At 38.8% G+C, this 23,844-nt stretch overlaps 1 protein-coding gene across 4 annotated transcripts in view; it reads left to right on the top strand.

Annotated features, from left to right (window-relative positions):
- Positions 1 to 22,655, top strand: part of rad52 (RAD52 homolog, DNA repair protein) — a 29,668-nt gene extending 7,013 nt beyond the window's left edge. The window contains exons 3-12 of one of the 4 annotated variants that reach the window (XM_080191693.1): positions 1,606 to 1,707; positions 5,693 to 5,786; positions 6,838 to 6,905; positions 7,036 to 7,154; positions 8,331 to 8,406; positions 8,645 to 8,832; positions 11,621 to 11,802; positions 16,582 to 16,674; positions 20,583 to 20,786; positions 21,549 to 22,655. In XM_080191693.1, the coding sequence (XP_080047819.1) occupies positions 1,606 to 1,707; positions 5,693 to 5,786; positions 6,838 to 6,905; positions 7,036 to 7,154; positions 8,331 to 8,406; positions 8,645 to 8,832; positions 11,621 to 11,802; positions 16,582 to 16,674; positions 20,583 to 20,786; positions 21,549 to 21,610 (1,188 nt within the window). In that variant the 3' untranslated portion in view covers positions 21,611 to 22,655. Of the gene's footprint in view, positions 1 to 1,605; positions 1,708 to 5,692; positions 5,787 to 6,837; positions 6,906 to 6,997; positions 7,155 to 8,330; positions 8,407 to 8,644; positions 8,833 to 11,620; positions 11,803 to 16,581; positions 16,675 to 20,582; positions 20,787 to 21,548 lie in introns of all 4 variants that reach the window. The other 3 variants (XM_080191689.1, XM_080191692.1, XM_080191691.1) reach the window with 3 other exon arrangements.
- The last annotated feature ends 1,189 nt before the right edge of the window (positions 22,656 to 23,844 follow it).

Below are 23,844 nucleotides of genomic sequence, written 5' to 3'. Positions count from 1 at the left end.
CTTCTTCTGTCAAAGCTTGGAATTCCAGTCACTTGGCATTTTTAGGCATCAGATCAAAAGATTATTTGTTGAATCCACCATGAAGCTCTGGCTTGCAAAATGTATACTTGTGCACACAATAACTATAGTACTGCAGTTCTTCTAAATCTAATCTACGTTCTCTGAAGTTGCAGGGACATAATGGATGAATGGCCTCCTTCAGTAACCATTGTGAATCAATATTTTGTATAATCCTTTAGGATATATGGTATGGATATAGCCTGTGGGAAAAGAGCATATATGCCCTTGTAAGAGTGCTATTTATTTAAAAGTAACCGAGTATCAGTCCACAGCCAGCTAAATGTCTTAATCTCAGGTAGTTCAGCAAACCACTCCCGGCTGTCTGTTTTTTGGTTTTTTTGACTGATTGCCATAGCAGTTTATCGAACAATAACACGCTTAATAGATAGGTTTACTATCTCTGATCTGAAAATGGGTTACAGCACAAATTGAAACAAGATGAATTTAAAGAAAATGCTCCTGCAAAGCCATTTTCTCTGGAGAGCTGTTGGTACCACATACTTCCTTGGTTATCTTTGAAGTTTTCTGTTGTGGGCATAAAAAATTTGATCCCTTGCAGAAAGAGACTAACTAGATGGTGTTTTGTTCCAAAGTATAGAGATTTTTTTTGTTTACAATAAAAGCAGTAAAGACATTAAAATACAGTGGTACTATGAGAATAACTAAATGCCACTGGCAAAGTTTAAACTGACAATGTTCTGAAGTGCATTCTGGACGATAACCTGTGATACCAGTTGAGAGATTTAGATTCACCCCCAAGAGCATTCTAACATACATGGTTTAAGTCTCAACTTGTATGTTGTAGTCACCCTTTAGTTGTTAAAAGACCTTGAGCATTTTTGAGTGCTCCTATCAATGATTTCAATGTCTACCATGTCAAATAACCATTTGCTGACTTCTGCACATTTCACAAGACAAACAGACATACCTGATTGTCATGCTTCCCATGATCCTGTAAACATGAGATAACAATGGAGACAGGATGTCTCAAAAGTGATCTGTAGCTGTTGTTTGCAATATTCATTAAAAAGGTTTGTTCTGCACAAAGCCTGTTAAACAGCTCCTCAGTTTTCCCTGTCCTTCTGACTCTTCTCCAAACTCCAATCCATTGGCAGGAATTTATACTGAAGTTTGGTACAATGGAAAATGATTTCACCTTGGTAGCAGACCCAAGTATTCGACTTTTGTGCAGGAAATAGAAGGTGCGTTTCAGCAGGTTATTTAGCTGTGAAATTTCATCTGTCCCAGCAGGGATTGTTGTTTGCAACAATGTTTTCTGCATAGTAATCTGCCTCTCACCCAGGGATCATGAGGTCAGTCGCTGTATGCTACTGCCAATTCTAAATGAATCTGTGACAGCCTGGTTCTCTCCAATCCATGGTGCACAACACAATGTATTTATTTGCTAAGAAATTAGGAAGTAATGTATTATATTTTAAATATACTATATGCTAAATGAAACCATTTTCTAACCAAGAACAAATGAATGCACCAGCTGAAACTATATATCAAATTAACTGTGTCTTTTATTTTGGTTCTTTGCAGTATCAGTACACTGCTGAGGAATATCAAGCAATCCAGAATGCCTTGCAAAGGCGTCTGGGTCCAGAATACATCAGTCAACGTCCAGCAGGTGGGGGACAAAAGGTAAATTAACAGACGCAGACTCATGGCATCGCCTGATCCTGAAGGTAGTCACTTGTGATCAAATTTTATGCTCTTATTTCAAGTATTAATTTTGTTTTTTTTTGTTTTTATTCCAATTAAATCAGATCAAGTCCAATTCAGAGTCTCAACAAGTTGAGACATTCCCGATCCAAGCTGAGAAGACAAGGCTCTCACCTCCTGTCTTGGGCTTGATCTACATGATCCAAGCTGATAGGTGTAGGCATTGCACCTCCTCCAAGGCTTGATCTCATTTGCATCTTAGTCAAAAGGCCGAGACACCGCTTTTAAAAATTGCTTCAAATGAAGCTGAAATGTAACCTAATGGCTTCAACCAAGCACAGCATGTCCATACTACACTAGATCTTAGCCAAAAGATTAAGTCATGCTCCAAGTTAAATATGACTATGCAACAATGTATATTTAGCTGAGCAGATGTATTGCTGGTGTGACAAATCAACCATTTGTCCTCACTGATGAGAATTTGACAGTTTGGAAATATTTAGCTACCCACGCCAGCTAAGATAACTTCAAATCTTTGTTCTTGCCTGTGGTAGGTATTACTTTTATAGGATTTTGCAGTTTACAACAGGTGGGTTCTGTCACCCATTTCAGTCACAAGACTGCGACAATTTATTAAAAAGCTTGGTTTCAATTTACCTGTAGTTTCAGGCACTGGCCAGTAGATGCCACCTGGAACAACATGTCCTTTGACAGCAACAATTCTTGTTGATTTTTCTTGAAAAACGTGATTTATGCTACTGTTTTTCTTCTATCTACCCAGATGTCTCATCACCCTACTTTTTGGCTGCCTGACTTGAGTGATGTTGGATACCTGACCAGTTATTGCTGCTCTGCCAGTTGTCATTTCACTGACCAAATGGTTGCTTGTACTCCCGTCCCCTTCAGCCCTGGCTCTCTCTATTTTTGAGCAGCCAGCCCAGTGTGGATCAATGCGGCTGCATGTTGATCCCTTATGTGACTCTAATTAAAAATAGAAAAACATGCTCACCTGAGATTAAACAAAGTCAGAACTGAACTGAACATGCTGTAGCATTTGGCAATCTAGCAGACTTTAAAATATTTACAGCGCTGTTCTTTATTTCTATCCAGTGCTGATCTTGTAGTTGCTACATTTCATTTACTACAAAATCTCTCATTTCCACCCTCATCTCTCCTGAGTTCCCACATTTTTTACCTTGATATGTTCCTTTGTGCCTCTCTACACCAACTGCTTGGTCTGTCTTATATTTTCTTTTCTGTTTGTCACTTGTTATTTTTTCATTATCTTTACATGCCCTGCTCATTTTGTTTCCTATTTGCTTTTACATAAATGTTCTATCCTCTTTATATTCAGCATACCCATATGGTACAGAATCTAAAATCAACTTTCAATCCATTATCATCCTTTCGCCTTTCCCATCCAACTTGTTGAAGAGGCATTTTAAAAAGCCTGTGGGATACATGTCTTTGTAAATAGGAGCATTAAATACAAAAGCAAAAAGTCAGCCTTAATCTTTACAAATCTCTGGTTAGGCCTCAGTTGAAGTAACATGTCCAATTTTGGACACACTTTAGGAAGGATGTCATGGCCTTGGAAAGGGTACAGAGGAGGTTTACCAGAATGATATCAGGGATGAAGAATTTCAATTAGTTAGAGAGATTGGAACAGATGAGAATATTCTCCTCAAAGCAGGGAAGGTAAATGGAGGCCTTTCTTTATTCTTGTGGGATAGAGCATAACTGGCTAGGCCAGCATTTGTTGCTCATTCCTAATTGCCATTGAGAAGGAATTACACTTATCCAAGTGGAAAACAGACCGAAAATGTAGGGCACATGGGAACATAGCTAGGTGAAAAATGTGGGAATTAAGAATGGCAAGTGAGAGATTCTTGAATTACTGCAATCCATAAACCAGTGACGTTTGAAGGAATGGCAATTTAAATCAGGATCACGTGTAGCTTGGAGGGGAATTTGCCAATGATGTAATTCCATACATCTGCTGTCTTTGTCCTTCTAGGTGGTAGGGATAGTGTGTTTGGCAGGTGTTTTTGAAGGAGGCTTGGCAAGTTGCTGCTGCTGCATATTTTGTACGTGGTATACACTTGCAACTGGTACATTGCTGCAGGTTACTGAACATGGTGAGATTGGCAGTCTGAAGTGTATTTGTTTTAATGCAGGGAGTCTGACAGGTAAGGCAGATTAATTTAGAGCTTGGATTAATACATCTAATTATGATGTTGTAGCTATTTCAAAGACCAGGTTCAGAAGGGGACAAGACTGGTGGCTTAACATTCTGGGATTTAGATATTTCAGATGTGATAGAAATGTAAAAGAGGTGGGGGAGTTGTATTACTGATAAGGGAAGATATCACAGTTTACTGAAGGAGGACACTTGAGGGCTCATCCAGTGAGGCCGTATGGGTAGAGCGCAGGAATAGGAAGGGTGCATTCACTTTGGTAGAATCAAACCAGGAAAGGTTCTTTAAGCAATATGTAAATAGTCCAAATAGGGAAGGGGTCCATACTAGACTTGGAATTGGGAAGTGAACCTGGGCAGGTGATCAATGTTTCGGTGACCATTGTTCCGTAAGTTTTAAATTACTTATGGATAAGGATAAGAATAGTCCTTTGGTGAATGCACTAAACTAGGGGAAGACTAACTATGACAATATTAGGCAGGTTACTGGGGAATGTAGATTGAGGGTAAATCCAGTGGGAATTTTTTAAAGACTGGCTGATTAGAGTTCAGGACCAGTGTGTTCCTATGAAAAAGGAATAAAGATAGTAAGATTCAGGAACTCTGGATGACAAGAGAAATTGAGAGTTTAGTCAAAAGCAAAAGGAGGTGTACCTAAGGTTTAGGAGACTGCAGACAAGCAGAGCCCTCGAAGAATGTTAAGAAAGCAGAAAAACTTAAACAAGGAGGCCTTATTGGAGCTATGAAATGTCCTTGGCAAAAGGGGTTAAGGAAAATCCCATGATGTTTTATAGATGTATAAGGAACAAGAGGGTAGCTAGGTAAAGGATAAGCCCTCACAAGGACAAAGGAGGAAATTTATGAACGGAGCTGAAGGAAGTGGGTGAGGTTCTGAATGAATACGTTGCAAAAATATTCTCAAAGGAGAACATGATGGACGGTGAGTCTAGAGAAGGGTATGTTGATATAAAACAGTTGGGTGTTTTTAAAAGCACTAAGTTAGACAAGTCCCCAGGACTTGATGGGATCTATTTCTTAACTTGTTTGTCATCTTTAATGACTTTGGCGTGCAAATGCCAGGTCCCTCTATTCTTGCAACCCACTTTAGAGTTGTACCATTTGTTTTCTATGCCTTGCTCATTCTTCCTACTAAAATTAATCAGTTCACACGTCCTGTCATCAAATTCCATTGTTCCATTTCATCCCATCACTTTACCTACCCTAAGGCTGCCATCTCACCACAAACTTTTGCTATCTATTGTAACTATTGACCTCTGCCCATTATACCCTAACATTGCCCCATTATTCTCTACTACTTTCAGAGCAGCCAGAGGAGAGGTTCTATGTTATTTCCTCCACTAACTACATGTCCTTTACCTACTTGCATATTTTATAGGTCACATCCAAATTCATTGCCTTAAATTTAAATCCACTCACATGCATCCTGTTACAGTCCTCTGCCCATCATTGGCCTCAAACCTCTATTGCTCCTGTAACATTCCTTCAGTCTGCTATGTTCACACCTTGAGCATCTGTGTCCTCATTCCAGAAAACCATTGGCTCTTTATGATCTGTCCAGTGAAGGACATTGTTCCTCCCATAGCAACCTCATGGTCCATGCAGTCTTGCTCCTTCCGTCAATTTCTTTAAGCAACCTAGCCACCTGTGGCAGTCTGGGAGAAGAAACATTTATCCACTGGAGGTCTGTCCCATTCAATTTTCCCAATTGCCAGTAATCTTTTTGTCTGTCCTAATTGCTACTTTCAGGTCTGCTATATTGAGGGTCACAGGATTGTCAACCTTGCTAATGAGCTCTTTGGATATAATGGATGGTCTCATTCTATCACACAACAAAATGTTGGTAAGTACAAGTAGTTTGGTTGTTAGAAAAAAGGCTGTTTGGACAAGAGGGACAATTAATTTCTGGGACGATTAAAGCCATTGTCAAATCAATTCTGCAGTTATATTGTTCCCCTGTAACGTTAATAGATGAATTATCTAGCTAGAGTTCAACCTAATTTTAGGTTCATATTCCACCGGAGAAACACAAAATCCAGAAAACGTTTAAAATAGTGACATTATGATTAGAATGAGTCTGCTAAATCTGTAGTCCATTGATGTAATTGGTGTAGCCATCTGCTGTTATGTGTCCATCCCTGGGCTTTAAAGTCAGCTATGGCTCAGTTGGTAGCAACCTTGCAGAAGGTTGTGGTTTAAATCCCACTCCAAGACTCCTGAATATATCAATCTTGGCTGAGAGAATGCTGCACTGTCAAAGCACTGTCCTTCAGTTGAGACTTTATATTAGATTTGTCCAATGTGCAGCTTGAGGGCCATGTGCTGCCCTCAAAGCCAGTTTGCAAATTGCTTGTCCAACAGTAAATTTGAATGGAAGAATCTGCATGGAGTTGCTCCTCCAATCTCAAATTATTTCTCTCCCACAGAGAGCAATCAATACCAGCGATTTTTTTTTTTTGGGGCCATGAGGGAATAGGTGCTGGGGAGCTGGGCCTGGCCAGAACGAGGCATGAGGAAGCTGGAACAGGGCCCAGGCAAACCAAAGCAGAGCACTAGTCAGCAGGAATGGGGCCCACTGGTGTCTGGCGAATGTGTGACTGCAGATTGTGTCTGAGAGGGGGCAAGAGGGGCACAGAGGAGGTGAATTTATCTCTGGCATCCTGCTCAATATTTATTCTTCAATCAAAAGAACAGATTAACTGGTCATTATCAAATTGATGTTTGAGGAAGTTTGCTGTGCACAAATTAGCTTGTGAGTTTCTGAGATTGGAAGTGACCTCTTTTCAAAAATATTGTTGGCTTTAAAGTGCATTAGGACATTAAACAATTGAAAGATGCTACATAAATACAAGTCTTTTGTTCTTTAATTTAATTATTTAATTTCTTTATTTCAGATTTTGTAGACCTCATTAATGGAAAATTTTATGTCGGTGTCAGTGCATTTGTTAAGGTCCAACTCAAGGTATAGATGTTTGTTGTTAAAATTCTGCATTTTGTTTTATGGATATAAAAATGAAAATTAACTCTTGTTCTGTTGTATCTTTTTCTTCATAGTAATGTGTGCAACTTCTTGTTTTGTTTTTGAAAATGAGGATGGTTCTTTCCATGAAGATGTTGGTTATGGAGTGAGTGAGGGACTAAAATCCAAGGCACTGTCACTGGAGAAGGCCCGAAAGGAAGCAGTCACAGATGGACTAAAGAGATCTCTTAAGTATTTAACCATTTGCTTCTTTAGTGTTCTGTAGCAACCAGTATCAAAATTTCAACGATAAACCAATTAAGTCATAAAGTCATATTTTAAGTTTTTTATTTATTTAAAGTTGAGACGTTATTTGTTGTCTCTGAAAGCGGAAGGTTTTCGAACTTCTATATAAGATTCAGGAATTCAAGCAAAATATATTTTCTCCTTTAAATGTTCTTGGTTTGACCTCTGTTGTGTTAATCTATTTTTTTTCTTTTTTCACCTCCCATCCACCAATAATGTGCACATGCCATGTATTTGTGATGCTGGAAATGTTTGATCCTGTTCCTGAGTGACCCACTTAGTGTAGTTCTATAGTATACAGACCATGATGTCCCTGATTTAGTTCCAGGGAGACAGAATCAAAAAAGTGACCCAAAGCACTTTCAGAATTAATAAGCACTGGCTTAAAACAAACTGTGATTTGATGAGAAAGATCAGGTGTGTGCTCCTCATCTCAGAACATACTTAAATCAACCCAAATGAGAAGTAGAAATGCAATTTCAATTTAATAAACAGGTAATGCTTGAGAACTAATTTACAAAATCATAAACATTTATCTTTAGTAAGTAATTGAGGATAGAAGAGTGAGAAGCAGTTAACACATCTAAAATTTTAAATCCATTATAATATAATTTCACAGCAACCTGTAACTATTTTCATAGAATCCCTACAATGCACAAGGAGGTTATTCGGCCCTTCGAGTCTGCACCAACCACAATCCCACCCAGGCCCTATCCCCATAATCCCACATATTTACCCTAGCTAATCCCCCAACACGCATGGTCAATCCATCTAACTCTCATTTCTTTGGACTGAGAGGAAATCAGAACACCCAGAGGAAACCCACACAGACGCAGGGAGAACGTGCAAACTCCACACCCGGTTACCCAAGCCCCGAATCGAAACTGGGTCCCTGGCACTGTGAGGCTAACTGCTGAGAATTCTAGATTAAATTGGTTACCTTAACTAGGATACTTTTATTGTAATTTCAAATATTGAGCAAGGACAGGATTGAATAATTGACCATGGAATACCAAACTCCTGGGAAATGCACACAATTCCATAAAAAGTTAGCAGTATGTGCTAACTGATTCAAAAGCAACATAAATATGACAGAATGCTCATCAATGTCTTACTTTTCAGATCCTTCGGCAACGTCTTGGGTAATTGTATTCTGGATAAAGAGTATCTGAGATTAGTTAATAAGCTGCCCCGGCAGGTGAGGATTTGTTCAGAAGATTTGCTGTAATTAAATTATCACTTTGCAACATACGGTCCCCATCACTAACCATGGGTATATTGATGTTAATATGATTTGCCTGCTCTATGCAATGACCAGTTAAACCATAATATTATGAGCCTGCTTATTTCAATCTGTTACCCCTTCCACTTTTTGTTGCTTCACTTACTTCACATGTTTTTTGTACAAACATTATTTAAAGTTTTTTTTCTTTTAGCAATCAGATTTTCAGCTAGTTGACGCGAAAAGAAATGACGAAGAACCCATGATTCAGAAAGCCAGATACAACAGTATGTTACAGACTCAGAACCAGTCCCCACCTGCTCCACATTTCCCACATGAAGGTGTTAAAGAGATAGCAGAAAGGAAGGAACATGTAGCAGACAGAACATGTAGCTTTTCACGGTTGGTGTTTCTGTAGATTTTAAATCTATAAGGATAACAGATAAGATTGCGCTGTCTCTTGCTTGTCTAATCTTTGAAGTATCTGATCATACATTGCCAACTATACTAAAAGTTTTGTATCCGTGTGAATTTCTAATCCTACAGTCTCTTGGGATGCATCCCATGGTGGCCTAGTCATGATCCAACAGGAATTCTGTCATAGTTCAGATGATCTTTCTTTTTGTGTTTCGCAGGTAACTAAATGTGTCAGAGCTTCCCAAATTTGGTTCTTCGTTCTAAGATGTGACACAGGTCTTTTACATTCCCCTTTCTATCAGGGTTGATCACCTGGCTTAGCTGTTTGATTACTTTCCCTCACAATTTAACTTGGTTATAACTGTGCTTCATTTCCTTCCTTAATGATATAATAGGTATTTATGACAATCTTTAAAGCTTATTTTCTGGGTAGCCCAGTTTAATTGCAGGATTTGCAGTGCCTTATTGATCCAGTGACATAAATACTACAGTATTTTACCCATTTATACAAAAACGCCCTCTGAGATAGTCTAGCAAGATGACTCAGTTCAAGGACAATTAGAGGTAGGAAATATACATTGGCCCAGCCAAAAGTGCCACAACTCATAAACTGCAGTATCCCCTTTTGAGATTCAAACCATGTGAAGAACTTTAGTAACTTTTCCTTCTTTTGCTAACTTTCCTGCAGAGTATTGTTGTGCAGTCTATCCTCCAATATTGCCTTAAATAATGAAGAGTTGGATTATTTTAATACATACGAGGAAGTTGGATAGGTGCATGAGGGAATAAGGGATAGAAGAATATGTTTGTGAAGTGAGATGAAGTAAAGTGAGTAGAGGATGAATACTGACACACATGATGAGCAAATGACTTGTTTGTATAGTGTAGATATTATTAAGGTGTCTGATCAGAAACCCCAAGGGATATTATGTCAGACTAGACCCCAATAATCTTCTATTTTGGCATTAATGTGAAGATAGGAAATTTCATTCCAGGCATGATTCTACTGACAAATTAGGGAGCTTTTCTCAAAGCAAATTTAGTAATACAGTTTAACTGTAACAAATGAATTGGCTTAACTTTTAACAATTAAACAATACTTACACAAGAATTATAATTCTTAACTGCTAAGCTATCGCTATTAGTTCCAATCAAGCAATATTTCCTTTATGGACTTAAACCCTTCTTTAAAATTAATCAGCAAAACACAAGCATACTTGCATGTGACTTATGTTAACAGTCTTGGAACTTTGACAGAGCCTCTGAAGAAAGAGACACTTATTTCTCCAACCAGCCCAAGGTAGCCACTGCTCTTTGTATAAAACTGAAAATGAAATTGTTTTTTCCTGCAAGCTTTTCTCCTCCCATTAACTACATGACTCTACATATCTAGTCTAAAATCCCAAGAAAATCTAAATAAAAGTCTACTAATTCTATAAAGTAACAGATCCCTACCTAAAATCAGTTATTACATGCATGGGGGGGGCGGTTTAGAACGGAGTTGAGGAGGAACTTCTTCACTCAAAGGGTGGTGAATCTCTGGAATTCTCTGCCCATTGAGGTGGTGGAGGCTGCCTCGCTAAATATTTTTAAGACGCGGGTTGATGGGTTTTTGATAAGAGAGGGCATAAAGGGTTATGGGGAGAGGGCGGGAATGTGGAACTGAGCCACGACAGATCAGCCATGATCTTAATGAATGGCGGGGCAGGCTCGAAGGGCTGGATGGCCTACTCCTGCTCCTATTTCTTATGTTCTTATGTTCTTATATTCTCAGCATTTGAGCTGCATGTTTTCCCAGGCAAATCAACTGTTGTAACAAAACATTGCCTCTTAAAGACTCCCATCTTAAACATAAAACAATAAATAGCACAGCATCAGCACAATATATTGTACAATTTTATGCCTACATTACATAACTCAAGAATGAGTCTCAACTGCTCATAGCTTCAGGAGTATTATCATTGCTTTGACGTTTAGGTAAGCTTTTGATAACTAAGTCAGTGGAATTTGTACCACAGAAAGCAGTTGAAGCCATTATATAGCTTTCATAAAGCAGTTAGGTCTTGGAACATTGGGGATTAAAGGATATGGGGCGGGATCAGGCTATTGAGTTGGTCGATCAGCCATAATCATAATGGATATTGGAGCATGCTCAGAGGGCCAAATAGCCTATTTTTCTATGTGACCTGTTTGGAAATTCAAACCAACTTTTTAATAAAAAGCAGTTTGTTGTTTCAAACTGGTTCCTTAGTAATTTTCAAACTGACCTGGCTGTTAGAGGTAGATAGGCATTCTGCTAATTAGCTACATTTTACACCTCATTTTTGTTGCATCATATTCTTCAGTATATTTCAATTTGTTTAGCTAAGGGAGAAACAAAATTAACTAATATTTAAATCTTATGATATACACAAAATATAGATATAGGAATACTTGTGGCAACATTCAGGTTTGGCTCTCTTGATTTGCTGATTTCCTGATATCCATATATTGCCATGCATTGACCAGGGACTTCAGTGTAGAAGGGTAAAATCAACAGATTTGTTGTCAGAATAAGAATTACACCACTGACTAAATTACACCCTGCCACAAAAATAGGAAATGGAGTGTATATATTAGGACAGTCATCACACACCATTTGATCACCAGTTTGAAATAATATAGGTGGAAGTCCATGGGCCACTGAGGAAAAACTGACTGGATTTATTCTTAGATTATTGGGAAGGGAAGAGGAGTATCTTAAACTAATTGCATGGACTCTCTAATTACACAGAAGTAAAGACTGCAGCACTGACCTAACTACCCTGCCACAGGAGGAATTGGATCCCACATACCAAAGAAAACTTAGACAGAAACAGCTCCAACAACAGTTCAGAGCACAGATGGCAAAGAAAGTCAAGACAGAGCCACAGAACAATAATAGTTCCACTGGAATACAAGCAAGCAGTCACCCAGGTAACTGTGTTCCACCTGTGCAAAAAAGTACCACCGTCTAACCTGTCAGAAGATGCTTTCAGATTTTGTTTAAAAAGTACTCATAAACTGTCCCATGTATAATCAAGCTTCACCTATAAAATGGAGTAATTTGTTCTCCATATCAAATTATCATTTGAAACAATTTTTAAACTGAATAATCAAGTGAGAAATTTGATATGATACCATTACAGTTTGATTTTAACAATATGAACTTATTTGCTCATAACATTACAACTCTGTATCCAATAAGCATTGTAGAAATGAGTGACTTATCAGAGCATTTTACAGCTAAGTGGGTAAATGGAGGGGGGTTATTCTTCAAATAACAAAGTGAGGGAAGAGCATGGTCAAAAAGGAAGTTCTTGAGGTTTTTGAAGGTTGGAGTGTAGATGCCAAAATAGAAATGCTGAGGGAGGCATTTACAGTTGATGTTGGAGTAAGGAAACAGGGAAATTGAAGTCAAAAAAGTGAACCTAACTTCTGGGTAGGCACCAGAAAAGATATAGTGACTACTGCTGTTTTGTTGTAAAAACTAAAATGGTTCATTTAATGGCCTTGAGAGAAGCAAACCTGTCACCCTTACCTAATCTAACTAACGTATGACTCAAGTCTGCACAATCTGGTTGGCTGCTCACGTCTATCAGTAAGAAAGGATGTGTAATAAATGCCAGCACTGCCCACATTCCAAGAGCAATTATTTTTAAAAAGATATCTTAGTGACAGACCTGATGTGGAGAAAGAAGTTGATCTGACATTTGAGCAGTACAATAAGGTTCTTCTTTCAACCTGAAGAGATTGAGTCATGACTGACGGTAAACAGATGTTTGAGTTTATGATGAAGAGGCATTGGGTGCACTAGGGGCAACAAAGGAGAAGAATCCATTTGAAGGATTCTAGTGTAGTGTCTGTATTGCAGATTTGAGTGAAGGTAAGACCATGCTATGCCATGAGGTAGGTGGTGTCGAGAAGAGATGTTCAAAAAGGATGGAGTGCTTGCTAGTGTTAAGTTACAGGGGTTGATGAGGAACAATGTGATTTACATTCACAAGATATCAAGAACTTCAACTGGTGCAGTTTCAGTGTAGAGTTTGTTGAAATCTTGATTGGAAGAGCCCAAAACAGAGATTGACTACAGCAATGAAATGCTGCAGAATGTTATACCAGACATATAAAATGATATAAAGTAGTGTTTAAAGTTTATTTATTAGCCACAAGCTGGCTTACATTAACACTGCAATAAGGTTACTGTGAAAGTCCCCCAGTCGCCATGCTCTGGCGCCTGTTTGGGAGAATTTAGCATGGTCAATGCACCTAACCAACACATTGTTGGACTGTGGGAGGAAACTCACGCAGACATAGAGAGAATGTGCAGAGTCTACCAATGACCCAAGCTGGAAATCAAACTCAGTTTTCTGGCACTGAGGCAGCAGTGCTAATCACGGTGCCACCACGGTAAAATAGAAAAAAAATCACTTTCTTGATCTTGGCAATCCCAATTGCACATGAAGTTGATGCAGTTTATTTATGTTTCCATATATATTCCATTCAAAGGCTTTAATGACAGTATTTTCGTATTCAAATTTCCACCTTTTCACAGTGCAAACAATATTTCAATCTTTAAAAATTCATTTGTTGCCACTTTTCTTCTGTCCTGGATCCTGGCCCAAATACCACCTATCTTGCAGAAATGCTGATGTATGAGCCTACAAATCCCTGGATACCATCTATATTACTGCCTGGGATTTGTACTCAAAAAAGCAATTAGGCCTGTACTTGCAACAATTATATTGCAACAATTGCCAGGACTTCTACCAGATTTTTATGATCTCTCTTATAATTATATCCCCATGAATATATCAAATCTTTCCCCCAACTAACTTCTACAGAGATAGAATCCTTAATTATTTGTATGTTAAATTTAAGACCATGTAAAAATAAATTAAAAATTTTAGAAGTCAGTCCAGTCATGAAACTTTGAACTTCATATAATCAGAAAGAGGCTATTCAGTCCATCGAGCCTGCACCAACAACAATCCCACCCAGACCCTATCCCCATAATGCCAGGCATTTACTCAGCTGATCCCCCTGACACTAAGGGGCATGGTCAATCAACCTAACTCTCACATCTTTGGACTGTGGGAAGAAACCAGAACACCTGGAGCAAACCTACTCAGACATCAGGAAACATGCAAACTCCACATAGTCACCAGAGGCCAGAATTGAATCCAGATCCCTGGAGCAGAAAGGCAGCAGTGAAATTTGAGGAACTTGCTGCATGAGATATCACTACTGGAAACATAGGACTTTAAGAGTAGGCCATTCAGCCCTTCAAGCCTGCTGCAGCATTCAATAAGATCATAACTGATCTAGTTGCAGTCTCAACTCCCCTTTGCCATCTGCCCACCCCCATTGCCGTGTGGATATAGACCCATATGTTCAACCTTTTTTTGAGATACGCCCATAATCCCAGGAAGAAGTCGAGTGAACATTCTCTGAATGAATTTTTCAAACCAGGAGACCAAAACTGTACGCAGTGCTCCAGATGTGATCTCGCCACAGCCCTGCACAACAGCAGTAAAACTTCCGTACTTTTATATTCCATTCTCCTTACGTTAAATACCAACATTCTATTTGCCTGCCTAATTACTTGACATACCTGTATAAGAACTTTCATTCAACTAGCAGGACACCCAGTTCCCTCTGATCTATTGAGTTCTGCATTCTGTCCACTTAAATAGTATAGTGCTTTTCCATTATTCCTGCCAAAATGGAAAAATTCACATTTTCCCACATTACAGTCGTTGTAAATTGTAAATAGTTAAAATCTTAGCTTACTTGTGGTATTCCACTTGTTACAGCTTGCCAACGTGAAAAGGACCCATTTATCCCTACATGCTGCTTCTTGGTAGCTACAGTAAGAAGTCTCAACACTAGGTTAAAGTCCAACAGGTTTATTTGGTAGCACAAGTCACAAGCTTTTGGAGAGCTGCCCCTTCATCAGGTAAGTGGGAGTTCTGTTCACAAACAGGGCATACAAAAACACAAACTCAATTTACAAAATAATGGATAGAATGTAAGTCTTAAAGGTTCAGACAATGTGAGTGGGGAGAGGATTAAGCACAAGTTAGAGATGTGTATTGCCTCGAGCCAGGACAGTTAGTGAGATTTTGTAAGCCCAGGTAAGTTGTGGAGGTTCTACATAGTGTGGCTTGAACCCAAGATCCCAGTTGAGGCCATCCTCATGTGTGAAACTTGGCTATCAGTCTCTTCTCAGCGACTCTGCGTTATTGTGTATCGTGAAGGCTGCCTTGGAGAACACTTACCCAAAGATCGCAAGCCAAATGCCCGTGACCGCTGAAGCGTTCCTGGTGATTATCGAGCAGTGTTCATTCATCCATTGTTGTAGCGTCTGCATGGTCTCCCCAGTGTACCATCCTTTCCTGCAGCATTATCAGGTAGACAACGTTGGGCGAGTTGCAAGTGTATATATCGTGTACCTGGTGGATGGTGTTCTCACGTGAGATGATGGCATCCATGTCGATGATCCGGCACGTCTTGCAGACGTTGCTGTGGCAGAGCTATATGGTGTTGTGGCCACTGTTCTCCTGAAGGCTTGTTAGTTTGCTTCGGCCAGTGATTACTGGGCGATGGCTGACAGAACACCCTTCGTCGTCCAGTACTTCCCAGGAGCGGAGAAGCTACGACATCTTCTCCAGAGCCTTCAACATGTCATCGATTAAAAACAAACATCTTGCCAAGGCCATCCCCCACCCCCACTTCTTGTCTTCAAACAACTGCACAACCTCAAACAGACCATTGTCCGCAGCAAACTACCCAGCCTCCAGGAGAACAGTGACCACAACACCACACAACCCTGCCACAGCACCTCTGCAAGACATGCCAGATGCCATTATCTGATGTGAGAACACCATCCACCAGATACATGGTATATTCACTTGCAACTTGGCCAACATTGCCTACCTGATACACTGAAGGAAAGCGTGTCTGGAGGCGGGTACATTGGGGAGACCATGCAGATGCTACAACAATGGATGAATGAACAGCGCTCGACAATCACCAGGCAAGAGTGTTCTCTTTCTGTTGGGGAACACTTCAGCGGTCACGGGCATTCGGCCTCTGATCTTTGGGTAAGCGTTCTCCAAGGCAGCCTTCATGACACACAACACAGAGTCACTGAGCAGAGACTGATAGCCAAGTTCTGCACATGAGGGCGGCCTCTACTGGGATCTTGGGTTCAAGTCACACTATCTGTTACCTCCACAACTTGTCTGAGCTTGCAAAATCTCACTAGCTGTCCTGGCTGGGGACAGTACACATCTCCTTAACTTGTGCTTAACCCTCTCCACTCACATTGTTTGTACCTTTTAAAACTTGATTATCTATAAAGACTCACATTCCAACCATTATTTTGTAAATTGAGCTTGTGTCTTTATATGCCCTGTTTGTGAACAGAACTCCCTGATGAAGGGGCAGCGCTCTGAAAGCTTGTGGTTTGTGCTACCAAATAAATCTGTTGGACTTTAACCTGCTGTTGTGAGACTTCTTACTGTGCTTGTCCCAGTCCAAAGCCAGCATCTCCACATCTTGGTAGCTAACCATTCCTTTATCCATACTGTAGTTGAATCTGCATACTGTGATTTCTTTTGTTTTTATCCCTTCCTCATGGCGTTTATCTGAAAATTTTCATGTTTTTATTTGCATACTGATTTAATATGATTATTTTCTCCCTACTTATAGTGGTAGCAGAGAAGTCTCAATCAGCCCCACAAGTGAATCACAGCACGCCAGTCAGCTATGAGACTTACTTTCCCGAAGATAAATTCCTGGCTGGTAGGTTTTTTCCCAATGCTTTTTCATCACTGTGGTCTTGCTTTTCTTTTATTCAAAAAGATTATGGAAACTGTATTTCTAGTCAAAAGCTTCAATTATACCATTTGTCAGCAGCCAGCTGGAAACTTCCCATATCAGATGTTCCAACTAACAGTTCAGTTAGAACATAATAATGCGCAGACCTGATGGTGCTTTGAGTCTGCTTTGCTATTCAATACAATAAATTTCGGCCAATACTCTCTGCCTCAAGTCTTTTCCACTTACTCCCCATTTCTTCATTTCCTAAGAGATCAAAAATATGTCCATCTCAGCCCTTGAATATTTTCAATGATGGAGTAAACACAGCCCTCTAGGGTAAAGAATTCCAAGATTCAAATCATCTGAGTGAATAAATTTCTCCTTATTGCAATCCTTGATGATCGACCCTTTACCTGAAGTGTCATCTTGTTTTTGTGAGGAGGCTATGCTTGTTTTTTTTGATAATTTCACTTTTCCCTGACTGGAAATTTTACAATTTGAACTGAGACAGAGCAAACTGATTAAAAATGCAAGGACGTATTCCAATATGGGAAACAAACATACCACCTTTAGGGGTTTATGAAGAGTGAGATATTTCCTATAATCCAGACATCCATCAAAACTTGTAACTGTCTAAGGATGGAGTATTAAAAATGCGAAGTACTGGAGGCTGAAACAATGACTGCCACAGACAGGCAGGCCCAAAACCCCATGGAAAGAGACAATGGATGAGTCATTACAAGGCAAGGCTTCCCAACCACTTGAGAGAGATTGTAAGTGGCATGGGGATATCAAGAAAATCTCCAACAGAGGAAACAAGCTGAAGGCTGTTCTCTCTCTCTTTTGGAATAAACATGTTGCCCAGTCTGAGAAACCAACTTTTTCAAAAACCGACCAGCAAACCAATTCTCATAATAATCGTAACATCTTTTTATATCTGATTGCATCCAAAAAACCAGCCCAAATCAGCCACATTTTAAAAGTATAACTAGCCTGAAGCACAGGTTAGTTATACTTATGGCTATATTATTTCATCTTTTTTTTAATTGGAGTCTAACTTCCTCTTATTTCTGATATGTGTGTACATGGACCCAAATGACTGCATTACCTTTCTATTGTCTTCTTTTGGGTTTAATGGTTAATAAGTTTGCTCTTTGATTCAAGAAAACCTGTTTCATTGGCTCCTTATTGTTCGCAGCTTAAATCCATTTTAATCTTTGTGAAAAAGAAACTTAAACCTTTGTTGTGAGCAACCAGGGAACTTAAATAGGGGAGAACCAGTTCACCCCTTCTCACCTGGTCACATCATCCTGGATTCCCCAGCAGAGGAATACATACCTGCTGTGTCTACCATCAAGCCCCTTCAGCATCTTCTCTATTTCAATGAGATCACCTCGCGTTCTCCTAAACCTGAGAGAGTATAGGCCCAATTTACTCAGCCTTTCATCATGGGAGAACTGTTTAGAGACTCGAACTAATATTTTGCTGTACTGCCTCCAATGCAACTATATCCTTCCTTCAGTATGGAGACAAAAACTGCACAGCACAACTCCAGGTGTAGTCTCTCCAAAGCCCTTTACAATCATAGCAAGACGATGTAAAATGTTCATGCCCTCTGATCCCCTTACAATAAAAGTCTATATGTGATTTGCCTTCCTAAACACTTGCTGCATGCTACGTTCCTTCTACAAGTACACCCAAATCTCTCTCTCTGCCTTTTGTAAAACCATTTCATCTTTTCTGATTTTTTTTTTAAGTGAATTATTAAGACTACCTTCATAAGAGATTTCAGCATTTTCCTGATGACTAATGTTAGGCTAACTGACCTGTATTTCCCAATTTTTTGACTTCCAATCTGCTAAGACCATTCTTAAACCTGGAAAATTTTGGTAAAGTGTATCTAGTACATCCAATATCTCTGCAGTTACTTCCTTTTTAACTCTAGGATTTGGGCCATAGGATCCCAGGGATTTGGCAATTTCCAGTCATGTTTCCCTAATGCTTTTTCTCTGCTGATGATAATTTCCTCACTCTTACTGGCTTTTATTGTGTCTTCTACTATGAAGAGTGATACAAAAATGATAATTTATGTTTCTCCCTGTAAGTGACCAATATTTTACTTTAGCAACTCCAGTTTATGTACTTAGAAAAGCTGTTACCCATTTTCTCGTTTACACTTTATTTTTACCCTTTTTATTAACAATTTGGCTATTTTTTTGCAGGTTTCTAAAACTCCCAATCCTCAGACTTAGTATTGCTTGCAACATTATCAGCTTCTTTTAATATAACGTGATCCTTAATTTCCCTAGTTAACAACAGCTAGATCTTTCCTGTTGAGATTTTGGTTATAAACGAGCCTATTTTTGCCGAAAGTTTTGAATCATTTCTTGAATTTTTTTTAACTTACTGAGTTTGTGATGATGCAAACTGAAGAGGGTGCACTCGCCACACGTGGGTTGCAGTGTCTGTAACATCAGATCCAGCTGCCTGCATTATCAAGCAGACTTAATAAAGACAGAAAAAGAGAAGGTGCTTTAATCTGACACTTAGCATATTTTTGCAGACTTACACACTAGTTAATTTCAATAGATGCCCTTCTTGCATTGTTTTGTGCATTAATGTTTTAGGGCAACATGTAGCAAAACAAACTTCAGAATAAAGATGTAGATTTCTGTTGGCCAAGAAATGGTCATTTGTGTGGGAATGGAAGAGCTATTGATGCAAATCAAGTGGTGTACAATAAAGTGCCTTATTAAAGTTGGAGAAGTTTGTGTTTAGTTGAGTTTGGAATACTTCCAGTTTTCCTGTCAACTTAAAACTCTTGCAGTGGAGTAAAGAAAATGTTTGAGAAGTGTTTTCAATCAACCAACTGAAATGTTTGGGCAAAATGAAAGTCATAAATGCTGGGCGGGCATGGGAGAGGTGGTGGAGTGGAGGGCGAGATTCAGCAAGTGAGAGAAGAGGGATCAGCCCAACAACTGACAGGATGGCTCCCTCAGCAGACAGTGAACAACGCCATAACGTGTAGGCACAAATGAGTGCTGGACCAGTTCATGACCCACACCAGTGATATCTGTGGTGCAAGAAACCTTGTGTGCATCAGTAGATGCATTGTGAGCCAAGTATACGTACAATTGTTTCTTGTGCCAAAGCTGTGCCATCACAGGTTAGCGTTATCTGCCACCGTAGCTTTTAGTCTTTACCCAAATCAACCATAGCCAGCTGTCCTCTCTTATCTATGTAATTTGGCTTTGTTTAAGATTCTTGATTTGAGACTGGAATAGATAGCGCTCAAATATGTAAAATTTAATCATATTATCACTTTTTAAAAGACCTTTTACTATGAGATAACTAATCATCTCCCTCTTTGAGCAATACTATACTTAATTTAGGCCTAAGGAAGATAACCTGTTTATCTCAAGCCCAGAGCTATTAAGAACTAGAAGGCTAACCAGGAAGTGGCGTTTTCAATTTGGATAGTGTGACAGATTATTGTAGATGTTAATGAGGGATCTGCAATGCTAATTGATTGCAACTTTTCACTCTCCTTGTGGGATAATTTTAAAAAATTATACTACCAAATCAGAGGACACGTGTTATAATGGCAGATATTATACTATTAAACTCTAATTTTAGTTCTCCATTTAGCAGTAATTTAATTCAAAATTTAGTTTTAAATGATGCCAGTCTGAGTTGAGGTAGGAATTAGTTACACTGACAAAGGGAACTTGGGGGAGAAGACAGTGAGAAACTAAAACTGCGAAGCAGATTTTTCATCACATAAGATGTCTTTTCTGTTCCCAAGAATGTTGCCATGCATCTAGGGGGTGATGCAAGATAATTCCAAGGAAAAAGTCAGATTTTGGTATAACCTTTCTGTTCTGAAACAGCAGATGATCCTGAACTCTGGGATATTCCTCTGGATGGTGGTGGTGTTGACAACAATTCAAATGCCTCTTACCAGGAACAAGTGCCAGCAACACCTCCCACAGGCCAACACCACATGATGACAAGGAGCAGGACTCCACAGAGGATGGATTACCTAAAACAACCACCAGTACAACAAACACACTATATTTACCATCACACAGCAAGTAAGATTGGGTTCATTTCTTTGATGTGGCACAGAGCCACTTGTAACTATCAACTACAATTCCACTAGCCTTAAAATTGAACACTTGACTCGACTCAACCAAAGGAACTTGCAATTAAGTACATAGTTCAGTATGTAGAAATCAAGGGAGGCAAAAGCTGGAAGTTTGTAGCAAGGCTACACTTTTTTTTTACTGAGATCTAGACTGAATGAGCAGTTCAAAGTTCATATATTAGACCATGCCAAATGGTGTTGCAACCCAAAATTTCCTTGAAGTCATTCAGTAATACAAAAACTGTTTATCCTGCATCTTTAAAATACAGATGGTACATTCTAAGCTTTTTCTGGAGTAGTAAGGGTGTGGATATCTTTTTCTAAATAAATTGGCACCCATTTTAATTATATTTGTCTCCACTTATAATTTGCTTTCCATACAGTTTGCAAGGTAATATTCAAAGTAAGTAGCATGCCCATGACCCTAATTATTTTTTCTCTCAATGTGGAAAAGTTGAAGGTTACTGAGGAGAGTGATTTTTTTTTCAAATGTTATACTGTTTATGCAGTGTAAGTGATACTTGAAAATTTAACATACTGCTTTGCTTTTCAGAGGTGTTTTCTCCATACTATTTGAAAACTGTAATCTAGCCTTTTCCTAACATGAAACTCTGAATTTATATAAATAATTGCAGTAATTAATTGTCAGCTAGAGTAGGCATCAATTTAGTAAAGATGGATTTAAAATATAACCTCTTTTTCTTCCTAGTGGGGTCCAGTCCTACCAAACGGGGACAGTTTATGAAGAAACGGAGATTGGAAACTGCCTGAGAGGATCATTAATGCCGAACTAAATTGTCACTAAATATATGTTTTTTAAACCTGTCTTAAATGTGCTTCGTATGGCTGGTTTTTTTGTCTTTGTGGAGACATATCAGTGATATTTAAATTTTTTTTAAGGAAGATTCAACTTTTCATATTTTCATTCCAGATTTGTGGTGGTATGTGTTTTGCACACAACAATTCCTAAATACTGGTATAATTTCATGGTCTATGTCATACACTCATGATTCATAAAGCTCAGGTGATTAGGACAAATTACTGGATGAACTTATTTGATAAAAGGACAGTGTCAATTTATTTTCCTTTTTGAGATGTGTTGATTTTTGACTTTCCACATAGGATTTGTTGCTATACAGTCACCTGATTTAAAATGTATTTCATGGATGCCATCTGCAGGGAATCTTTCATGCTGCGACAGTGACAAATAGACGGGAGACAAATGTTGCAGTGGCTTTCACTGAGTTAATTAGTTAGTCTGTATTGTGAAGTGCAAATTGTATGCCATGACCATCTGTGTGTAAATATTAATGGGGAAAAGTATACTTTGGACTACTTCCATTGATGTGATATTGAGAAGCATCTTAATAGATGACGGATACATTGAAAGTCTGCAGGAAATATTGCAGCATGTGTCCCAACCTGATGTCTGACTTTCTATATCAAAACATGAAGTTCGTCAACCTACTGTTGAAATAATCATTACCCAGTTTTACTCATGGAGAAGTGGGAGGCTTCCTTTATCAGGAAATGTGACTGGCCCTGAACTATGTTCAATATATTTTTGCATTGTTAATCTTGTGCATTGAGGTGCCTTATCCATATGGTCCCAACAAGCAGAGTGGTTTGTTTTCATTATTGAATCAATCAGAATGGTTTGTAATATGCTGGAACATATGTCACTAAAACTTTGAAATTCTTTGTGATACTGCTAAATGAAACCAAAATTGCATTAGCTTAATTTCTGGACAAGTTAACAATTACACAGGGAATTATCCTTAACTACAATCTTAATAAAGGTACAGTGATTTTCATATCTTCATTGTCAGGGTCTTGAATCATAAAGTTTCTCTTTTTACCCACTCATACATAACTTCATTTTTCTAATTACCCTTAATTGTATCTTAAATTTAGAAAATGTATCAATTTGCCTTACTTTTAAAAATTCAGGAATTATGTTTTAGGATTTTAAAACTCAGTGATTAAAACCTATTGTAATTAATGGTTTCTGCAGCATACTTACATTACATCTAAGACAGCTGAATTATTATGCAATGATACCTCGATATTTTGGTTTGGATTATTGAGGCAAATAGCTTGTAATCAATTAGTTGTAAATCTGGAATAGTCAATTTTTGCACATAATTCCATAAGTAGTGAAGAAATTATTGTGTCTTTTGTTATTTCACCTACAAACTCAGCACTATCCTTTCATACAATGTAACAGAGCTGAAAAAATTTTGCAAAAGTATAGCAGCAGGCATACCTTGCCGATAACACAGGACAGACTACAAAATTTTGGGATCATTGCTCATGTCCCAATTTAAATATCAAACAAGTAAATTTTAAAACTTGGAAATCTTTAAGTAAATTAAGTGACAAAGGCACTTTTGGAAAGTTCTAATGCAGAGGGTACACCAAAGAAGGACATAGATCACCATCTCAGTACACAGGCAAGTACTTTGCAAGGCAAAGATCTCAAGACTTAAGGAATCAATGCAAGTGGTAAGGCACAGATTACATTTAGCAATTTGAATAGTGGAAGAGGCTTGTGAGTTGAATTGCCTACTTGTTTTCCTATATTCAAACACTTCCTGTGTTCAAACTATGATGCTCCTCTGCTTTATCTGCGTCAGTCGTGATTTTCTTTCATAGACTCTTATAGTGCAGAAGGAGGCCATTTGGCCCACAAAGTCTGCACTGACCACAATCCCACCCAATTCCCATAACCTCATGCATTTATCCTAGCTAGTCCCATTGACACTAAAGGGCAATTTAGCATGACCAGTTCACCTAACCAGCACATCATTTCACTGTGGGAGGAAACCCACACAGATACAAGGAGAATGTGCAAACTCCACAGAGTGACCCAAGCCAGGAATCAAAACCTAGGTCCCTGGTGCTGTGAGGCAGCACTGTGGCACTGTGCCTGCCCCTTTCTGAATATAGTCACTGACATAAGTTCCCCCCACCCCCAAATATCCAGTGTTCTTCAAACATTGCAG

This window comes from Carcharhinus amblyrhynchos, chromosome 6 (genome assembly GCF_965287045.1).
Source record: "Carcharhinus amblyrhynchos chromosome 6, sCarAmb.v2.hapA, whole genome shotgun sequence".
NCBI lineage: Eukaryota > Metazoa > Chordata > Chondrichthyes > Carcharhiniformes > Carcharhinidae > Carcharhinus > Carcharhinus amblyrhynchos.
This window is presented reverse-complemented; position numbering and strand designations above follow the sequence as displayed.